The sequence below is a fragment of the Rosa chinensis genome, chromosome 6 (assembly GCF_002994745.2).
Source record: "Rosa chinensis cultivar Old Blush chromosome 6, RchiOBHm-V2, whole genome shotgun sequence".
Lineage (NCBI taxonomy): Eukaryota > Viridiplantae > Streptophyta > Magnoliopsida > Rosales > Rosaceae > Rosa > Rosa chinensis.
The window spans coordinates 35919445-35933580 of record NC_037093.1 but is presented as its reverse complement, the minus strand read 5'-3'; the positions used below and the strand labels follow the sequence as shown (position 1 = coordinate 35933580).

At 38.9% G+C, this 14136-nt stretch overlaps 3 protein-coding genes across 8 annotated transcripts; 2 read left to right on the top strand and 1 right to left on the bottom strand.

The window, feature by feature from the left end:
* Positions 1-213: 213 nt before the first annotated feature.
* Positions 214-3249, bottom strand: LOC112173998 (heat shock protein 83). Its single transcript, XM_024311682.2, has 4 exons — positions 3039-3249; positions 2770-2911; positions 2113-2396; positions 214-2021 (listed from the first exon to the last, which is right to left on the bottom strand). The coding sequence occupies exons 1-4, from the start codon at positions 3159-3161 to the stop codon at positions 465-467; spliced, it is 2106 nt and encodes a 701-aa protein (XP_024167450.1). The 5' UTR covers positions 3162-3249; the 3' UTR covers positions 214-464.
* A 172-nt stretch (positions 3250-3421) lies between these two features.
* Positions 3422-7448, top strand: LOC112169635. 2 transcript variants are annotated; one of them, XM_024306702.2, is made up of 6 exons: positions 3422-3513; positions 4598-4652; positions 4778-4873; positions 4991-5092; positions 6111-6273; positions 7006-7448. In XM_024306702.2, exons 2-6 carry the CDS (start codon positions 4626-4628, stop codon positions 7068-7070), a joined length of 453 nt encoding a protein of 150 aa, XP_024162470.1. In that variant the 5' UTR covers positions 3422-3513; positions 4598-4625; the 3' UTR covers positions 7071-7448. The 2 variants fall into 2 exon arrangements, with proteins under 2 accessions (XP_024162470.1, XP_024162468.1); XM_024306700.2 differs by having other exon boundaries at positions 7017-7427.
* Positions 7449-8509: 1061 nt separating this feature from the next.
* LOC112169506 (disease resistance protein RPM1) lies at positions 8510-13937 on the top strand. Of its 5 annotated transcripts, none has more exons than XM_040509030.1 (6): positions 8511-8872; positions 9758-9842; positions 10047-10086; positions 10184-10276; positions 10565-13469; positions 13594-13937. In XM_040509030.1, exon 5 carries the CDS (start codon positions 10716-10718, stop codon positions 13443-13445), a length of 2730 nt encoding a protein of 909 aa, XP_040364964.1. In that variant the 5' UTR covers positions 8511-8872; positions 9758-9842; positions 10047-10086; positions 10184-10276; positions 10565-10715; the 3' UTR covers positions 13446-13469; positions 13594-13937. The 5 variants fall into 5 exon arrangements, with proteins under 5 accessions (XP_040364966.1, XP_040364964.1, XP_024162311.1 ...); XM_024306543.2 differs by having other exon boundaries at positions 10544-13469; XM_040509032.1 differs by having other exon boundaries at positions 8510-8872; positions 10184-13469; positions 13604-13937.
* Positions 13938-14136: the final 199 nt, after the last annotated feature.

The following is a 14136-nucleotide window of genomic DNA, read 5'->3' as shown; positions in this document are numbered from 1 at the left end:
TTGGGACTGCAGATCACTTGGATCTGGATTTCCTTTGTATTTGTGATCGTTTCTATTTGTCAATTGAATTGCGTTTCAAACCACTGTTTTTGCATTTACATATGATCTTAATAAACAAAAGCATCTATAAAAATACAAAGGCATTAATGCATCTACAAATATATGCAAGCAATCATATATAGCATATGCAGGGATATATAACAGATGTAGGGATTGATAGAACTCAAATGACTCGGAAAAGTAAATGTAAGAAACAGCTCTAAGTAAAAATAGGCACAAACATATTTTGAATTTGGAACGGAGTTCAGACTTCAGAGTAGTGCCCCAATACAGAAAAATAGAAAAAGAAATACACTAAACAATAGACTAACATGACATAACTACTAATCACAGTTACTAGTTTAGACAACTTGCCAAGACAAAACCACAAACTCAGAAGCAGATTGCTTCACTAATCCCGAACCTTAGTCGACCTCCTCCATCTTGCTCTCTTCAGCAGTATCGTCCTCCAAAGCAGGCATATCTGCATCTTCACCAGCTGCCTCATCCTCATCAATGCTGAGGCCCAGCTTCAACATCCTGTTGATTCTTGCCGCAAAAGTGTTGGGATCATCCAAGCTGAATCCGGAAGTCAAGAGGGAAGTCTCGAACAGCAGCAGCACAAGGTCCTTGACAGACTTGTCATTCTTATCAGCTTCGGCCCTCTTCCTCAACTCCTCCATGATTCCATTATCTGGATTGATTTCCATTGTCTTCTTGCTAGACATGTAGGATCCCATGCTGTTGTCCCTGAGAGCCTGAGCCTTCATGATCCTCTCCATATTCGCAGTCCAGCCATATTCACCCGTCACCAAGCAGCAAGGCGAATCCACAATTCTGTCAGATACTACTACCTTCTCAATCCTATCTCCCAAAATGTCCTTGATTGTCTTGCAAAGATTCTCAAAGGATTTCTTCTTCTCCTCTCTCTTCTGCTTCTCTTCCTCAGTTTCATCATCAAGCTTCAATCCTTCCTTTGTGGCAGACACCAACTTCTTGCCATCATACTCCTTCAACTGACCTACAGCATACTCATCGATCGCATCCACCATGAAAAGCACTTCGTATCCCTTTTTCTTGAGGCGCTCCAAGAATGGAGAATTCTCCACTGCCTTCTTGCTCTCACCAGTAATGTAGTAAATGTCCTTTTGGCCCTCCTTCATTCTGGTAACATAGTCCTTCAGGCTTGTCAGGTCCTCACCACTCTTGGTGGAGTGGTACCGGAGAAGGTCAGCCAATTTGGCTCTGTTCTGGCTGTCTTCATGAATACCCAACTTCAAGTTCTTGGAGAATGCCTCATAAAACTTGGTGTAATCCTCCTTGTTTTCAGCAATCTCATTGAACATCTCAATGCACTTCTTCACAAGGTTCTTCCTGATCACCTTCAATATCTTGTTCTGTTGAAGCATCTCACGAGAGATGTTCAGTGGCAAGTCATCGGAGTCCACGACACCCTTAACAAATCCAAGATACTCTGGGATGAGCTCTTCACAGTTGTCCATAATAAACACTCTCCTGACATAGAGCTTAATGTTATTCATCTTTTTCCTGGTGTCAAACAGGTCGAACGGAGCTCTCTTTGGGACAAAGAGAATGGCTTTGAATTCAAGCTGTCCTTCAACAGAGAAATGCTTGACAGAAAGGTGTTCCTCCCAGTCATTGGTCAAGCTCTTGTAGAATGCAGCATATTCATCCTTGGTAATTTCCTCGGGCTTGCGCAGCCAGATAGGTTTCTGCTTGTTGATTAGCTCCCACTCGTGGGAAACCTCCTTGATCTTCTTTTTCTTCTTTGATTCTTTCTCCTTGTCCTCGTTAACTTCCTCAACTTCTCCTTCCTCTTCCTTCTTGGCTTCCTCATCTTCCTCATCATCACTAATCTCTTTCTCAGTAGTCTTCTCCGTCCAAAGATAAATGGGATAGCTGATGAATTCAGAGTGCTTCTTCACAAGGTCCTTGATCCTCCTTTCCTCCAGATATTCCAACTGCACAGTAAACATAACACAAGATTCAATAGCCCATTCGATCATCTGGAATTCTCAAAGAGAAACCAACTAAATGGGTTTAGTAGTTTACCTGATCCTCCTTGAGGAAGAGAGTGATCTTGGTTCCCCTGCCTAGCTGCTCTCCGTTTACATCTCTAGTGACAGTGAAGGAACCACCCGCTTGCGATTCCCAGATGTATTGTTCATCATCATTGTGTTTTGTGGTCACAATGACTTTCTCAGCAACAAGATAAGCGGAATAGAAACCCACACCAAACTGTCCAATCATGCTCACATCAGACACCCCAGACTGCAAGGCCTCCATAAACTCCTTGGTTCCGGACCTTGCAATCGTGCCCAAGTTGTTCACCAAATCTACAAATCCCACATTAAAAGATTCAAATTACATTTACTACCATCTAACTTTACCATAACATGATTTCATACAATCTTTTATAGGAGTCAATCCATGGGGTTATTCGATAAAAAATTTCAACAGCATCAACAAAATCATGATCAATGGATGAAAACGCAACAAAACAAAGAGAACTAAATTTCAACAACAATATTCATGAATGATAAAACATCATTACACAATTGCACCTTACCTAATAGATACATGGGTTACAACAATTGTTCTATGAAATTGCAACAACATATATATGGAAGATAAGATCATGCATTGTATCCAAAAGTGTAAACTAAACAAAGCGAAGTAAAAGAGGTGATCAAGCATTGTATAGTTTACCTGCTTTGGTCATGCCAATGCCACTATCAATGATGGAGAGCGTGTTGTTGACCTTATCAGGCACAAGCCTGATGAAAAGCTCCGGTTGAGCATCAAGCTTGCTTTTGTCCGTAAGGCTCTCGAATCGAATTTTGTCCAAAGCCTACACAGAAACCCAATCACATCCAATCAATCTCAAAATTCAATTCCCAATCAATCTAAAAACAAAATTTAGGATTAATGCAATTACAATCGGAGATTACAAATCGAGAAACAGAGAGAGTGATTACATCAGAGGAATTGCTGATGATTTCGCGGAGGAAAATCTCCTTGTTGCTGTAAAAAGTGTTGATGATCAGACTCAGAAGCTGGTTGATCTCGGCCTGGAACGCAAAGGTCTCCGCATCCGCCATTGTGTTAGAGAAAGCGAGAAAGAAATTGAAGGTTTTGCTGAAACTTTCTAGGGTTTAGAGAGCGATTAGGATTTGCGATTAGAGTGAAGAAGGCGATTAGGAGGAAGGCGATTTTATACACAAGGATGTGCTTCTCGATTCTTCTACTCCTCTCTCGACCCTCAAGTCTTTCCCGCGTCGGTTGGAATTCCCTAAACGACGTCGCATAAGGTGCTTGTGACTCGTTGCTCCAAACGCTGTCGTTTTATTGTTTTTTTTTCCACCCCCTCCCCTCTCTCATATTTTATTTTCGTCTCTGAAAATCTCTTCCAGGTTGGGTGAAAAGTGAAGACCCACAAGCTCAGCTCTAAAGGTGCGATTATTTTCATCTCTATTCTACTAGATTAGTTTGGTTAGGTATTGGAAAATTGATAGCAAATTTGGATTTGGCTTGGTTAACTGTGGTGGATTTTGGCTTGGTTTATTTTGTTTTGGGGTTAGGGTGTAGGGTTTTATCATTTATCTGATTCGATTGGGTTCTGGCATTTTGTTTACATTTTCCTCCCTACTCTTGTACATGGAATATGGTTCTTCAAAAGCTTTCGAATTAAGGCCTTGGGGTTAGCTCAGGTGGTGAGGAGGGAAGAGGATTGGGTTAGGATTAGGATAGGTCAGGGGTTTGAATCCACTCCAATGTGGCGAAAAGCTTTCATCACAAAGAGCTTTGACACTTGACAGTAGTATATCTATGTGTGTGGGATTCATATATGCACTCAATTTAGTGAAACTACATTGACATTAATATAGTCATGTAGAATTTTTATATTCTTCTCATTAGCATAGAGCAATCGAGCGTGGCGGAGAAAGATGTTCCGGACTGTTGTATGTTGTTTTGCTATTTATTTTGGGGGCTTGACAATAGCTGAATTTGTTGCATGCATCCAGGCATTACTGACACAATGGGAAAGTTTAGAATTTTCACCTATCGATATGTTACCTTATGCTAGAGAACTACACTTTTTGACCACTTCATTTTATGACAATATTAGACCTAAGAAGAGAAGAGTTATTAATTCTCTTAGTGTTAATTCTATTAGTCTTTCTGTTCCTTGGCATTGCTCCATGTTAAAAAAGTTACTGATTAAACCAAAACCAAACTAAAGACTGTTGCAAAATGAGACCTTTTGAGTTATGTTCTAACTTCTAAATTCTAATATAGCAGACCATGAATGTCAAAAAAAAAAAAAAAAAAAATTAGCAGACTGTGGACTAATTTTGATTCTTTGAATTATATTCTCCTCATGACCTAACTGTTTATGTTTATACTTTCTGTCATTTCCAACAAACTCCTGTTAGCTGTTTTATGGCCTTTTTTTTTTTCCTTGCTTGAACCCTTGTCTTTTCTTCATTTCAAATAAAAGCATAGTGTACCTATTTTGGTCCTGTTCTTGTTTCAGAGTGTGTACAGTGCAGCTGATCTTGTAAATGGCTCCAAGAGGTCGGCCCAGAAAGGTTTTTCCTTCTCATTATATCACATTGTCATCTTTTCCTTCATCTTTTTAGTCGTTCTTACACTTTTGTGCTAATCCTTTTTCTCACAGTTTTGTTTTTGCGTATTTATCAACTTCATTTTGCAGAGGGGTAATCCTCATTTGGATGCAGCTCTTAAGGCTATGGCTGCCCTTACTTTTCCAGAGAAACTAGTCCGTGATACAGTGGATGAGTTACTTGAAGTGGGCTTTCTCCCTCCTTGTCTTCAGTTATTAATTTATTTATTTTTTAGCAAATTCATATTTTGGTTTTAGCTGTTTTAGGTTTTGCTTGGCATGTCAAAAAGGTTTCACTTTCAGGTTTATGGAGGAGATGATGGATGGGGCTTTATTAAAGACGCTTCTTATTCTGTCCTTATCGATACTCTTCTCGAAAGACAAAAAGATGGTACTGAAAAGTGGGTAAGTTCATGCTTTAGTTATCCTTTATGTTAAGGGTGCTTCTTTTTTTAATTATTTTTTTGTTTTATTTATTTATTTTGGTTAAATAGATAGTTGAAATGGGTTTGTAGTGGGGGTCTCTAATGGATGAAAAATCAATGACCTTGACTCTAATATATCTTTAGGTTGTAGCATTTTTGTTTTTTTCCCCCCTTTAGTATATTAGCTTGGATTGAACCAGCAATCAGTTGTAGAAGCTTATCTTAGTAACTTAACCCAATTGTTGTGACAAATCAGGGTGTTCAGAGAAAACATGCGAGACTAGTCTTAATAACTCTTCTTAGTAATCAGTTGTAGAAGCTTTAGCTCTCCAGGTACTGGAAGTCATTGTTGGGCATTTTTAGTTGGGGTCCAGTGTTGAAGCATTTCTTACAGGTTTCTGATGGATGAATATTGCCACATGCTTTCTTCATGTTGTAGGCTACAGCTTGCTTTGCCAAGAAGGTCTTTATGAACAATCTAACACCAAGCCATCCCTTGTCCTTAGTACTAGAAACCCTCTCCTATTAAATATGTTGATGGCCTTTTCAGTAGTTCGAGAAGCACCGACAGGCTCGCCACATAGCATGTCATATACCGAAATTGTTTACTCGAATGTTTAAATGAAAGTCAGCCTCCAACCATGCCCAGTAGTTTCCCTTTCAGTCAGAGGGTTCCATTTCACATTGTCTAGGACTTGCTTGTAGGTCCCTTCCCAGATTTTGCCAAGCATGATGTTACTTTTGTACTTGAATCGCAGAAGCTCTCTCCGTAAGGTGTTTTGCATTCTCATAATCACCTACCAACTGTAGTCATCATTGTGGGTATTTGGTTTTGATCCTGTTGTAGGAGTGCTTATGAGAAGAATTATAATATTGTTACCTTGTTTACATAACTCTTAATTGTATAAAAAGTAATCATACTGCTGGTTTGAGCTCTTCAATTTACATATCCAGTGAGTGTACGTAACTTTACTTTATTTCATCTTTGACAATCCAAGATTGCTTCTCCACAAGATCATGCAAGAAGTGAACATGATACTGAAGCTTCAGCTGCTCTGCCTTCCTCAAGCAGGGTTAGTTCACCTACCTGCACACCAATGGAGGTTTTGCAGCCACAGACTAATCAACCTCTGAACTCTGCACCACTGACTCAAATGCCAGGTAATTGGTTTTTAATTATTCATGAGCAAATTAATATATGTTACCAATTAGTATGGCCAATGTTCTGCTCCCATGTTATGATGGGGTTGCTCAAACCCCTTCATTGTACCTAGTTAGGTAGTTGCTAGAGTTTCATTCCTCATGATCGTATGGTTTGGAAATTGACCCTAGTTTCAAGCTCGGGTCCACAAAGCGGTTTTACGGTACTTCTGAGTATTTACAATTAAGATAAATAAAAAGAAGTATCCATATATGTTGCGCATTATAAGTATATAGAATAACTATTTAAATTTTTTTTTTTCTGAATGTTTTGTAGTAACCAGATCTAGATTTTCTTCTATCTGAAGTTGATGTGTTGTGTCAGTTTCCTATAACCATGGAGATAGTTTTCTTGGGGTTGAGATACCTTTGGGGACAACACTGAAATAATCGTCTTCATTTTTCTTCGCGAAAATCTATTAACACCGGAGATGAAGTACATGAAAGTAGAATATGGTAGTAAGCTGCAAAGTTGAGGTCCATTGCCATATATTCTCCTCCATAGGTTAAACCCGTACCTCCTCCATTGGGAGGGAGAGAGATCCAACTTTTCTACTATGCCAGTTTATTGGCACATTCAAGTCACTAGTAGTTTTTCCATGGTTGATATATGACTTATTTCCTTTAAGCAGAGAAGAAATTCAAGATTCCTACAATCTCAATTCCATTGCGGCATTGCTTATGAATGTGTAGTTGTTTTGCAGATTCTAAGGATTGTCTTCCATCCAAGAGGCGTAGACCATATCACGGTTGGATAGGCAATGATGATGAGGATCTTGTTATTGTGGAACTCACTCCAGCTCCATTGCTACAAGGGCTGAAACTTCTTTATTGTGTAATGGGAAGTGAATCTGCAAGACAAGGTGGAAATATGTGAGGCTCCCTCTCTTTAATATTTCACCCTTTCATACTTGTAACCAGTCTATGCAAAATCCACTTGTATATAAAATACAGAATTTGGTAACATCAAAAGGATGGAGGATGTAGCACTCATTTTTACTTTATTTTTTCTGGTGTTTCCCTTTTTACAGACAAAAGTATGTTGCCGTAGACATGTAAAAAGTTAGCCTTCTGTAAATATAAGAGATATTAGAGTAGTTAGCTCTTTTCCTTTACTTACTCTTTTTGTTGATTTACTTTTGGCTTTGTTCATTTCCTAATCCTCCATTTTGAGAATTTATGATTATACCATTCCTCCTTCATCTGCCTAAAATTTCTAAACCTCACCCAAGGAATCTATTATTTTTGTTATTTTTTTATTTTTTAAGGAATCAATCTTTCAATTCATCAGTTTCGAATCTTTTGTCAATTGAATCTTTTTTTTTTTTTTTTAAAGCTTCTTTATTACCTATTTTATTACCTATTATTCTCTAGACTTTGACGCGGCATTTGTTTTGTTAAATAAATATATAGTTTACTAAAAAAAAAATGTGCTGACCTTCAACCTTTTTCCCAGAAATTCCAATATATAATTTTTTTCTTTTCTCTCTACATGCACCTCTCCTTTCCACCTTCACTTCTACCCACTTCCGGTGATGCCATGCGGCCAACTGTGGTATGACGCTCATTTTGTGGCAAGTCTCACAATTATTGCATCATCTTCAGTAGTCTCAGACTCTCAGGGAATAATTAATTACATAACTACTGGTGCGAGCCTGCTGAAAATCCAAATGTTGACTCCCCTACCCACTCAGTCGTTGCATTATTTTCAGTGTAACTCAAAATCTGTTCACATTTCCGGTTTTGGTTTGCTGACGAAAAAGCTTCCAACAATTCACGTTCAGATCTCTTGGCTAAGCTCTGAGACGAGCTCCGCTCTGTCTACTCCGGCACGTGAGATCAATAGGAGGTGCAAATAGGACCTCTATTGTGTTCCATGTATTTTAAGTGCTATTATGTTTGTGAGCTTTATGTTATACCCCTAATACTCCGCCTCGGTATATTCCACGACTGAGCTCCTTTAAAATCCGCCCATCTAAGAAATCACATATATTTCTTGCTTATTCCTTTGTAGTTGATTTATTCAAGCATATTTGTAGTTGAACTGTTGAAGTTTCATAATAGTTGACGCCCTTTGCAATGCTAATAATCATGTCATACTTGAAATAATGGTCTCCCCTTGAGTGCTCTATTTGCTTATACTCCTGACTTCTTTCTCTATTTCCTTGAGGTTTCTCTGTTTAGTTTCTTAAAGAAGCGAAAGTAGAAGCGAAAAATATGAATACTATTTGGCTGTTTGCACCAGCAACACCATGGCTTTGTCACCATCTGTGGAAACTGGAAAGTGGAAACCTAGACTTTTTGGCACCAGCAACCGTGGTTCTGTAGCTATTTGGAACCTAGTTTTTTTTTATTAACTTTTTCCTGGTCAGTCAATCAGTGTTATCTAGAAGTTGACTAGAACATGTGGTGACGCTTTTGTCCCTGGCTTTTGGGAGTTTACTCAATTGCCACTGAAGTATAATTCAGCTCCACCTCCACTACTACTATCCAAGTCAGCTGCGGCGGGAACTTGATCAAAGCTTACTACATTCCGCATCCTTAGTTGCTTGCATTCTGGGTCAGTCAAATGATGTCTTCTGAGTTGGCTAAATTTCAGTTTTCAATTAAAATTTTGTTACAGCTTCTCTGCTCAAATAAGATTCATTTATAGAAATGTTTGGTCTTTGGTTGCATGTAATTTTCTAGAATTTGTTCAGGTATCCTTCGTCTTCTTAGCTTCTTGGTTTGTTGACTGCGTAATAAAATATCTTTATGCTCAACTACTCATCACCTTTACTATGCTTCTGGGTATTAAAAGTTTTAAAGTACGAGAAGACATATGATTGGATGAGCAGAGAATTGAAATTTCATGTCACAATGGTTTACAATTGCTTTACTGTGCTGAATTTATGCCAAAAAACAAAGATTTGCAATCTTAGATTCAATCTTAACTCCTTAAGGATGTCTTTTCACTCTCATTCTTGTTCTTTTTTATTGTTTCTTTAATGGGTTTCTTTAATGGGTATATCTCTACTCTGCTAACAGTATCTACTGCTTGATCTGGATTCATAGTCAAAACTATTCACTTTCTTTTTGGTTTGTTTGTGTTTCTATGAAAATGAGTGAAGTTACAAAAAAAAAAGACTCTTTTTCCTATCGATAAGTTGTCCTCAAATCTATTTGGCTTAGTAAAACTTCTGACTTCCATATTAAATTCTCCTTCAAATTGAACTGCAATCTCATCATGGATTGCATTTTGTTTCAGTTTGGTTTGATAGAGTGGTAAAGGATTAGGTTATGGTTTGACTTGGTTATGGTTATGGCATTGAATTTTATACCTAGTTATTTTCTGGTAATTTAAAGCAATTTAGAGGTTATTTATGCTGATTTTGGGCTAATTTAGTGCTTGTTAGGAAATTGTGTTCTAGTTTCTACTTTGGTTAATATTGATTGTTTTGTCCAGGCTTCACTCAGCTGGGCATTTGCTAGATGAAGAATGTGGGATTAGGTGATTTAAAGCCGCGCAAAGGCTACCATTTCCCTCAAGGGTATGATTTACTTAATTTGTCTACAGCCTAGAATAGATGTGGTTATGATTCTTATCTTTCTGTAAGATGACTCCTCTATACATGATCTAATTGTTTCATAATCCTCTGTTAAAATCAGAAGCTGAAAGATTCTAGCCCTGTAATTGCTTACTCATCCTCTGCACGGGGGTTTAGTTCTCACTAACAGTTGTGATTTGGTTTCAGACTGAGAAAGCTTTTCTGAAGCAGCCAAAGTATTCTTGAGGTAATTTTCTCAGCTACAATTTCATTTTATTATCAAGATTTTGTTGTATTCAATTTGATTATGATTTGTATTCTTATGAATTTTGTGGCAATTTTAGCTCGAAGTAGGCAGGTAAGAGACCTGGAAAGGGAGGCAACCGATTGTGGAAGAGAATTGGGCTGGGCTAAAGACCCCAGGGATGCTATTGAAGGTATCACACTCTCAATTTGTTTATATGTTGTGAAATGAAGTACTGTGAGTATGAACATAGTGTTTTATTTGATTTTTTTGTGCCATTTGATAGATCTGTTTTGATGTGGGTGTCAGTGTTTGGATTGAAATATCAGTTCTTGATCCAATTGTTTGTGATTTCTTATTTATATGGATATGTAAATGTGTACTCTCTGTTTGATGTCTTTGTCTATGTGGAGTTTTGTTCTTTGTTATTGGATGGGTTGAATTCTCATACAATTGCCAGAACGATTTACATTCTATTCAGGACCACACTTGCTGGAAAGATTTGCAGCATGTCCTTCTGATCTTGTACCAGTGAAAGTTCTATAGCGCTCCCGAGTATTGAAGCTCTGGAAACTGTGAACGATAGATCACATTGCAGTTGAATACAGAGTATAAGAAAGAAGTGCAGATTAATGGCTTCACCTGCAATAGACCTTCTGATCGGCAAAATAGTATCATTTCTTGAAAGTGAAGTCTCATTGCTAGAAGGAGTTCATGATGAGCTACACGAAGTCAAGCTTGAGTTATTAACCATGAAAGCCTTCTTGGAGGATGCAGAAAGGAAGGGAGCTCTGAGTGAAGTAGAGAAAACGTGGGTGGCAAATGTAAGAGACGTCTCCATTGATGTTGAAGATATCATTGATGAGTTTACGTACGACACAAACAAGCGAAGAAGTTGGGGTCCGTTCACAAGAGCCTTTTGGAAGACGCTTTGCCTCCCACAGAACATCTGGGAGAGGCATCGGATTGCCACCAAATTGCAGACGATCATAAAAACAATCAAAGATATTCCAGAGAGAAACCGGCGTTATGGTTCTGTGCGCATAGAAGGCAGTACTTCGCACCATGATGTGAACCGGATTAAAGTCTATGGCGAGTCGTCTCTTTTCTTGAAAGATGATGATCTGGTGGGGATCACAGATGCTAGAAGGAAGTTAGTTGGATGGTTGTTGTCTAGCCATTCTCAAAGAACTGTGATTTCAGTTGTAGGAATGGGGGGTTCGGGCAAGACGACCTTAGTTGCAAGCACCTTCAACAATCAAACTGTACAGCAACATTTTGGTTGCTACACGTGGATTACAGTCTCACAAAGTTATACCGTTGAAGATCTGTTTAGAGTCATGATCAATGAATTATTGGCAGCGGCACAAATGGATGTTCCTCAGAACTTGAGCAACATGAGTTACAGACATTTGGTGGAAATGCTAGTCCACTACTTGCAGCCACGGAGGTATATGATTGTCTTAGATGATGTGTGGGACACTAATCTTTGGAGATCCATAGATGTTGCACTTCCCAATGGAACTCATGGTAGCCGGATCATGCTTACAACTCGGAACAAAGACATAGCTTCTTTGGCATTTGGAGTCGAAAGTCATGTTCATCAGGTTGAACCTCTTAATACAAATGAGGCTTGGGATCTTTTCTCCAGAAGAGCATTCTCTGGTGGGAGTGACAAGTCTTGTCCACCAGAGCTTCAAATCATAGCTAGGGAGCTTGTAGGAAAATGTGAAGGCTTACCTCTAGGACTTGTGGCTTTGGGTTCTCTCATGTCAACCAAAAGATTTGTGTCCGAGTGGAAGAAAGTTTACAATAGCATGAGTTGGGAGCTCAGCAATAATCCGACACTTGAAGTAGTGAAGAGCATTTTGTTGCTAAGCTTCAATGATCTACCTTACCGACTCAAACACTGCTTCTTATATTTCTGCATTTTTCCTGAAGATTACACAATTAAGTGCAAAAGGCTAGTTCGGTTGTGGATAGCAGAGGGGTTTGTTGAACAAGTTAGAGGGGGTCAGCCAGAAGAGATAGCTGAGAGCTACCTAGCAGAGCTAACTTGCCGCTGTATGCTTCAAGTGGTTGAGAGGGAACCATCTGGAAAGGCAAAAAAATTTAAAATGCATGACCTTCTGCGAGAACTTGCCATTTCAATTTCAGAAGCAGAGAAGTTTTGTACTGTGTATAATGAGAAAGAAACAAATGAAGAGAGACAAGCTCCACGCCGCCTTTCAATACAAGGAAGCTCTGGAAAAGTACGAGCACACAAAGACATGACAAATGTACGCTCATTATTTGTCCTTGCTCCTAAGATGATGGCCTCTTCTTCTTCTTTGGAAAAAGTATTACCATCTGGTTTCAAACTGTTGAGGGTCTTGGATCTTAAATATGTTCCGATCCAGGAATTGCCAGATGAAATAATGAAGTGCTTTAACTTGACGAGTTTGAACTTGAAAGGGACAGAAGTAAGAAAGCTACCAAAACGCATAGGGAATCTTCAGAACTTGGAAACAATGGATATTAGGGACTCCAATATAAGGGAACTTCCAGTTGGAATTGTGAAGTTACAGAAGTTGCGACATCTTTTCATGTACCATTTCAATTATGGAGCTTACAAGTCTTTTAATAGCTTTCAAGGCACAAAAGCACCAGCAGGCATATGTAAGCTACAGAGTCTGCAAATTTTGGATTCAATCGAGGCAGGAAGTGAGTTGATCAAACAGCTTCAGCACATGACCCAACTCACTGCATTAGGCTTAGCGAATGTGAAGGAAGCCGATGAGATAGACTTATGCAAGTCAATCGAAAGCATGAAACTGATGGAATGCTTAACCGTCAAGACAAGTAGTGTGGATGAGGTGTTACGCATGGATGCATTGTTGTTGGCTCCTCCTCTGCTGAAAACACTTGTTTTAACTGGAAAGTTAAACAAGGTTCCGCTCTGGTTTGCTTCTCTTGAGAGCCTTACCGTCTTATATTTGCATTGGTCCAGATCAACAGAAGACTTTCTTCCTCACATTCATGCACTACCTAATTTGACCAAACTTTGGCTATGCAATGCATATGTAGGAAACCAGTTGCTCTTTCAAACTGGGTTCCAAAAGCTTTCTGGTTTGTACATAACCAATTTTCCTCAGTTGAATCTGATCACCATAGAGAAGGGGGTGATGCCAGCACTGAAGACTCTGGACATTTCTGAATGCATGGAGTTAAAGCGATTGCCTCGCGGAATCAAACTTCTGACATGTCTCCAGAAGTTGCATCTGCACAGGGTTCCCAATGAACTCGTGGAGCGCATGCGCCGAAAACGAGGTGTGGATCATTCAAAGGTTAAACACATCTCCGATATTCGTCTTTTCCACTAAAAGGAGTTCCTTCTCTACAATAAGGTGAGACCTGTTCCTGTAGTCTGATCTTATTCAAATATGCGTATCATGTTCTCATCAATTAGAAATTTAGAATTGCTTCCAAATTACATAAATTCTAATACTTCGCTTCACCTTTCGTAATTAGCTGAAGACAGGTCATGGCTAGCTACATGGACTTCACGGAGTTGACTACACCACCAGTTGATCTTTTAGTCCAGCCCTCACCCCTACTTGGCTACTTCCCTCATCAGACAAATGATAGAGACTACCACTGGACTTGATTCTTTTCACTTGGACCGTCTATCATTTTCATTTATTTAAGAGTTGATTAATATTTGTAACGGGCTTCTTAAATTGCTCCTTATGTCACAAACTGACAATTGCAGTAGTGAACTTCTATTTTTGTCACTAGGGAATTTGACGTGGATGTTTACGTCTTGTATTTTTCAGAGGAAGGATGAATATAAATATTTAGAACCACAAGAACTTATTCTCATCTATAAGGATATGGCAATTGTCTTGACGATAAGAGTTTAGATATATGATGAAGATATAGTTGGAATTATGGTATAGTTGACGATAAGAGCTTAGACATGGTTGGTTCAGTGGCAAGGGGATCTTGACCGGGCTTATCATGCCAAAGCTTTCTTACTTACACCCAATTAAGTGTTAAATGACAAGTTTAGCC

Coding starts and splice junctions, on each gene's coding strand:
- LOC112173998 (XM_024311682.2), bottom strand. CDS start 3,161: ATGGCGGATGCGGAGACCTTTGCGTTCCAGGCCGAGATCAACCAGCTT. Junction 2,397..2,769: donor CATTGGCATGACCAAAGCAG/GTAAACTATACA, acceptor TGGGATTTGTAG/ATTTGGTGAACAACTTGGGC. Junction 2,022..2,112: donor TCTTCCTCAAGGAGGATCAG/GTAAACTACTAA, acceptor TTTACTGTGCAG/TTGGAATATCTGGAGGAAAG.
- LOC112169635 (XM_024306700.2), top strand. CDS start 4,626: ATGGCTCCAAGAGGTCGGCCCAGAAAG. Junction 4,874..4,990: donor CAGTGGATGAGTTACTTGAA/GTGGGCTTTCTC, acceptor TTTCACTTTCAG/GTTTATGGAGGAGATGATGG. Junction 5,093..6,110: donor AAGATGGTACTGAAAAGTGG/GTAAGTTCATGC, acceptor TGACAATCCAAG/ATTGCTTCTCCACAAGATCA.
- LOC112169506 (XM_040509032.1), top strand. CDS start 10,716: ATGGCTTCACCTGCAATAGACCTTCTGATCGGCAAAATAGTATCATTT.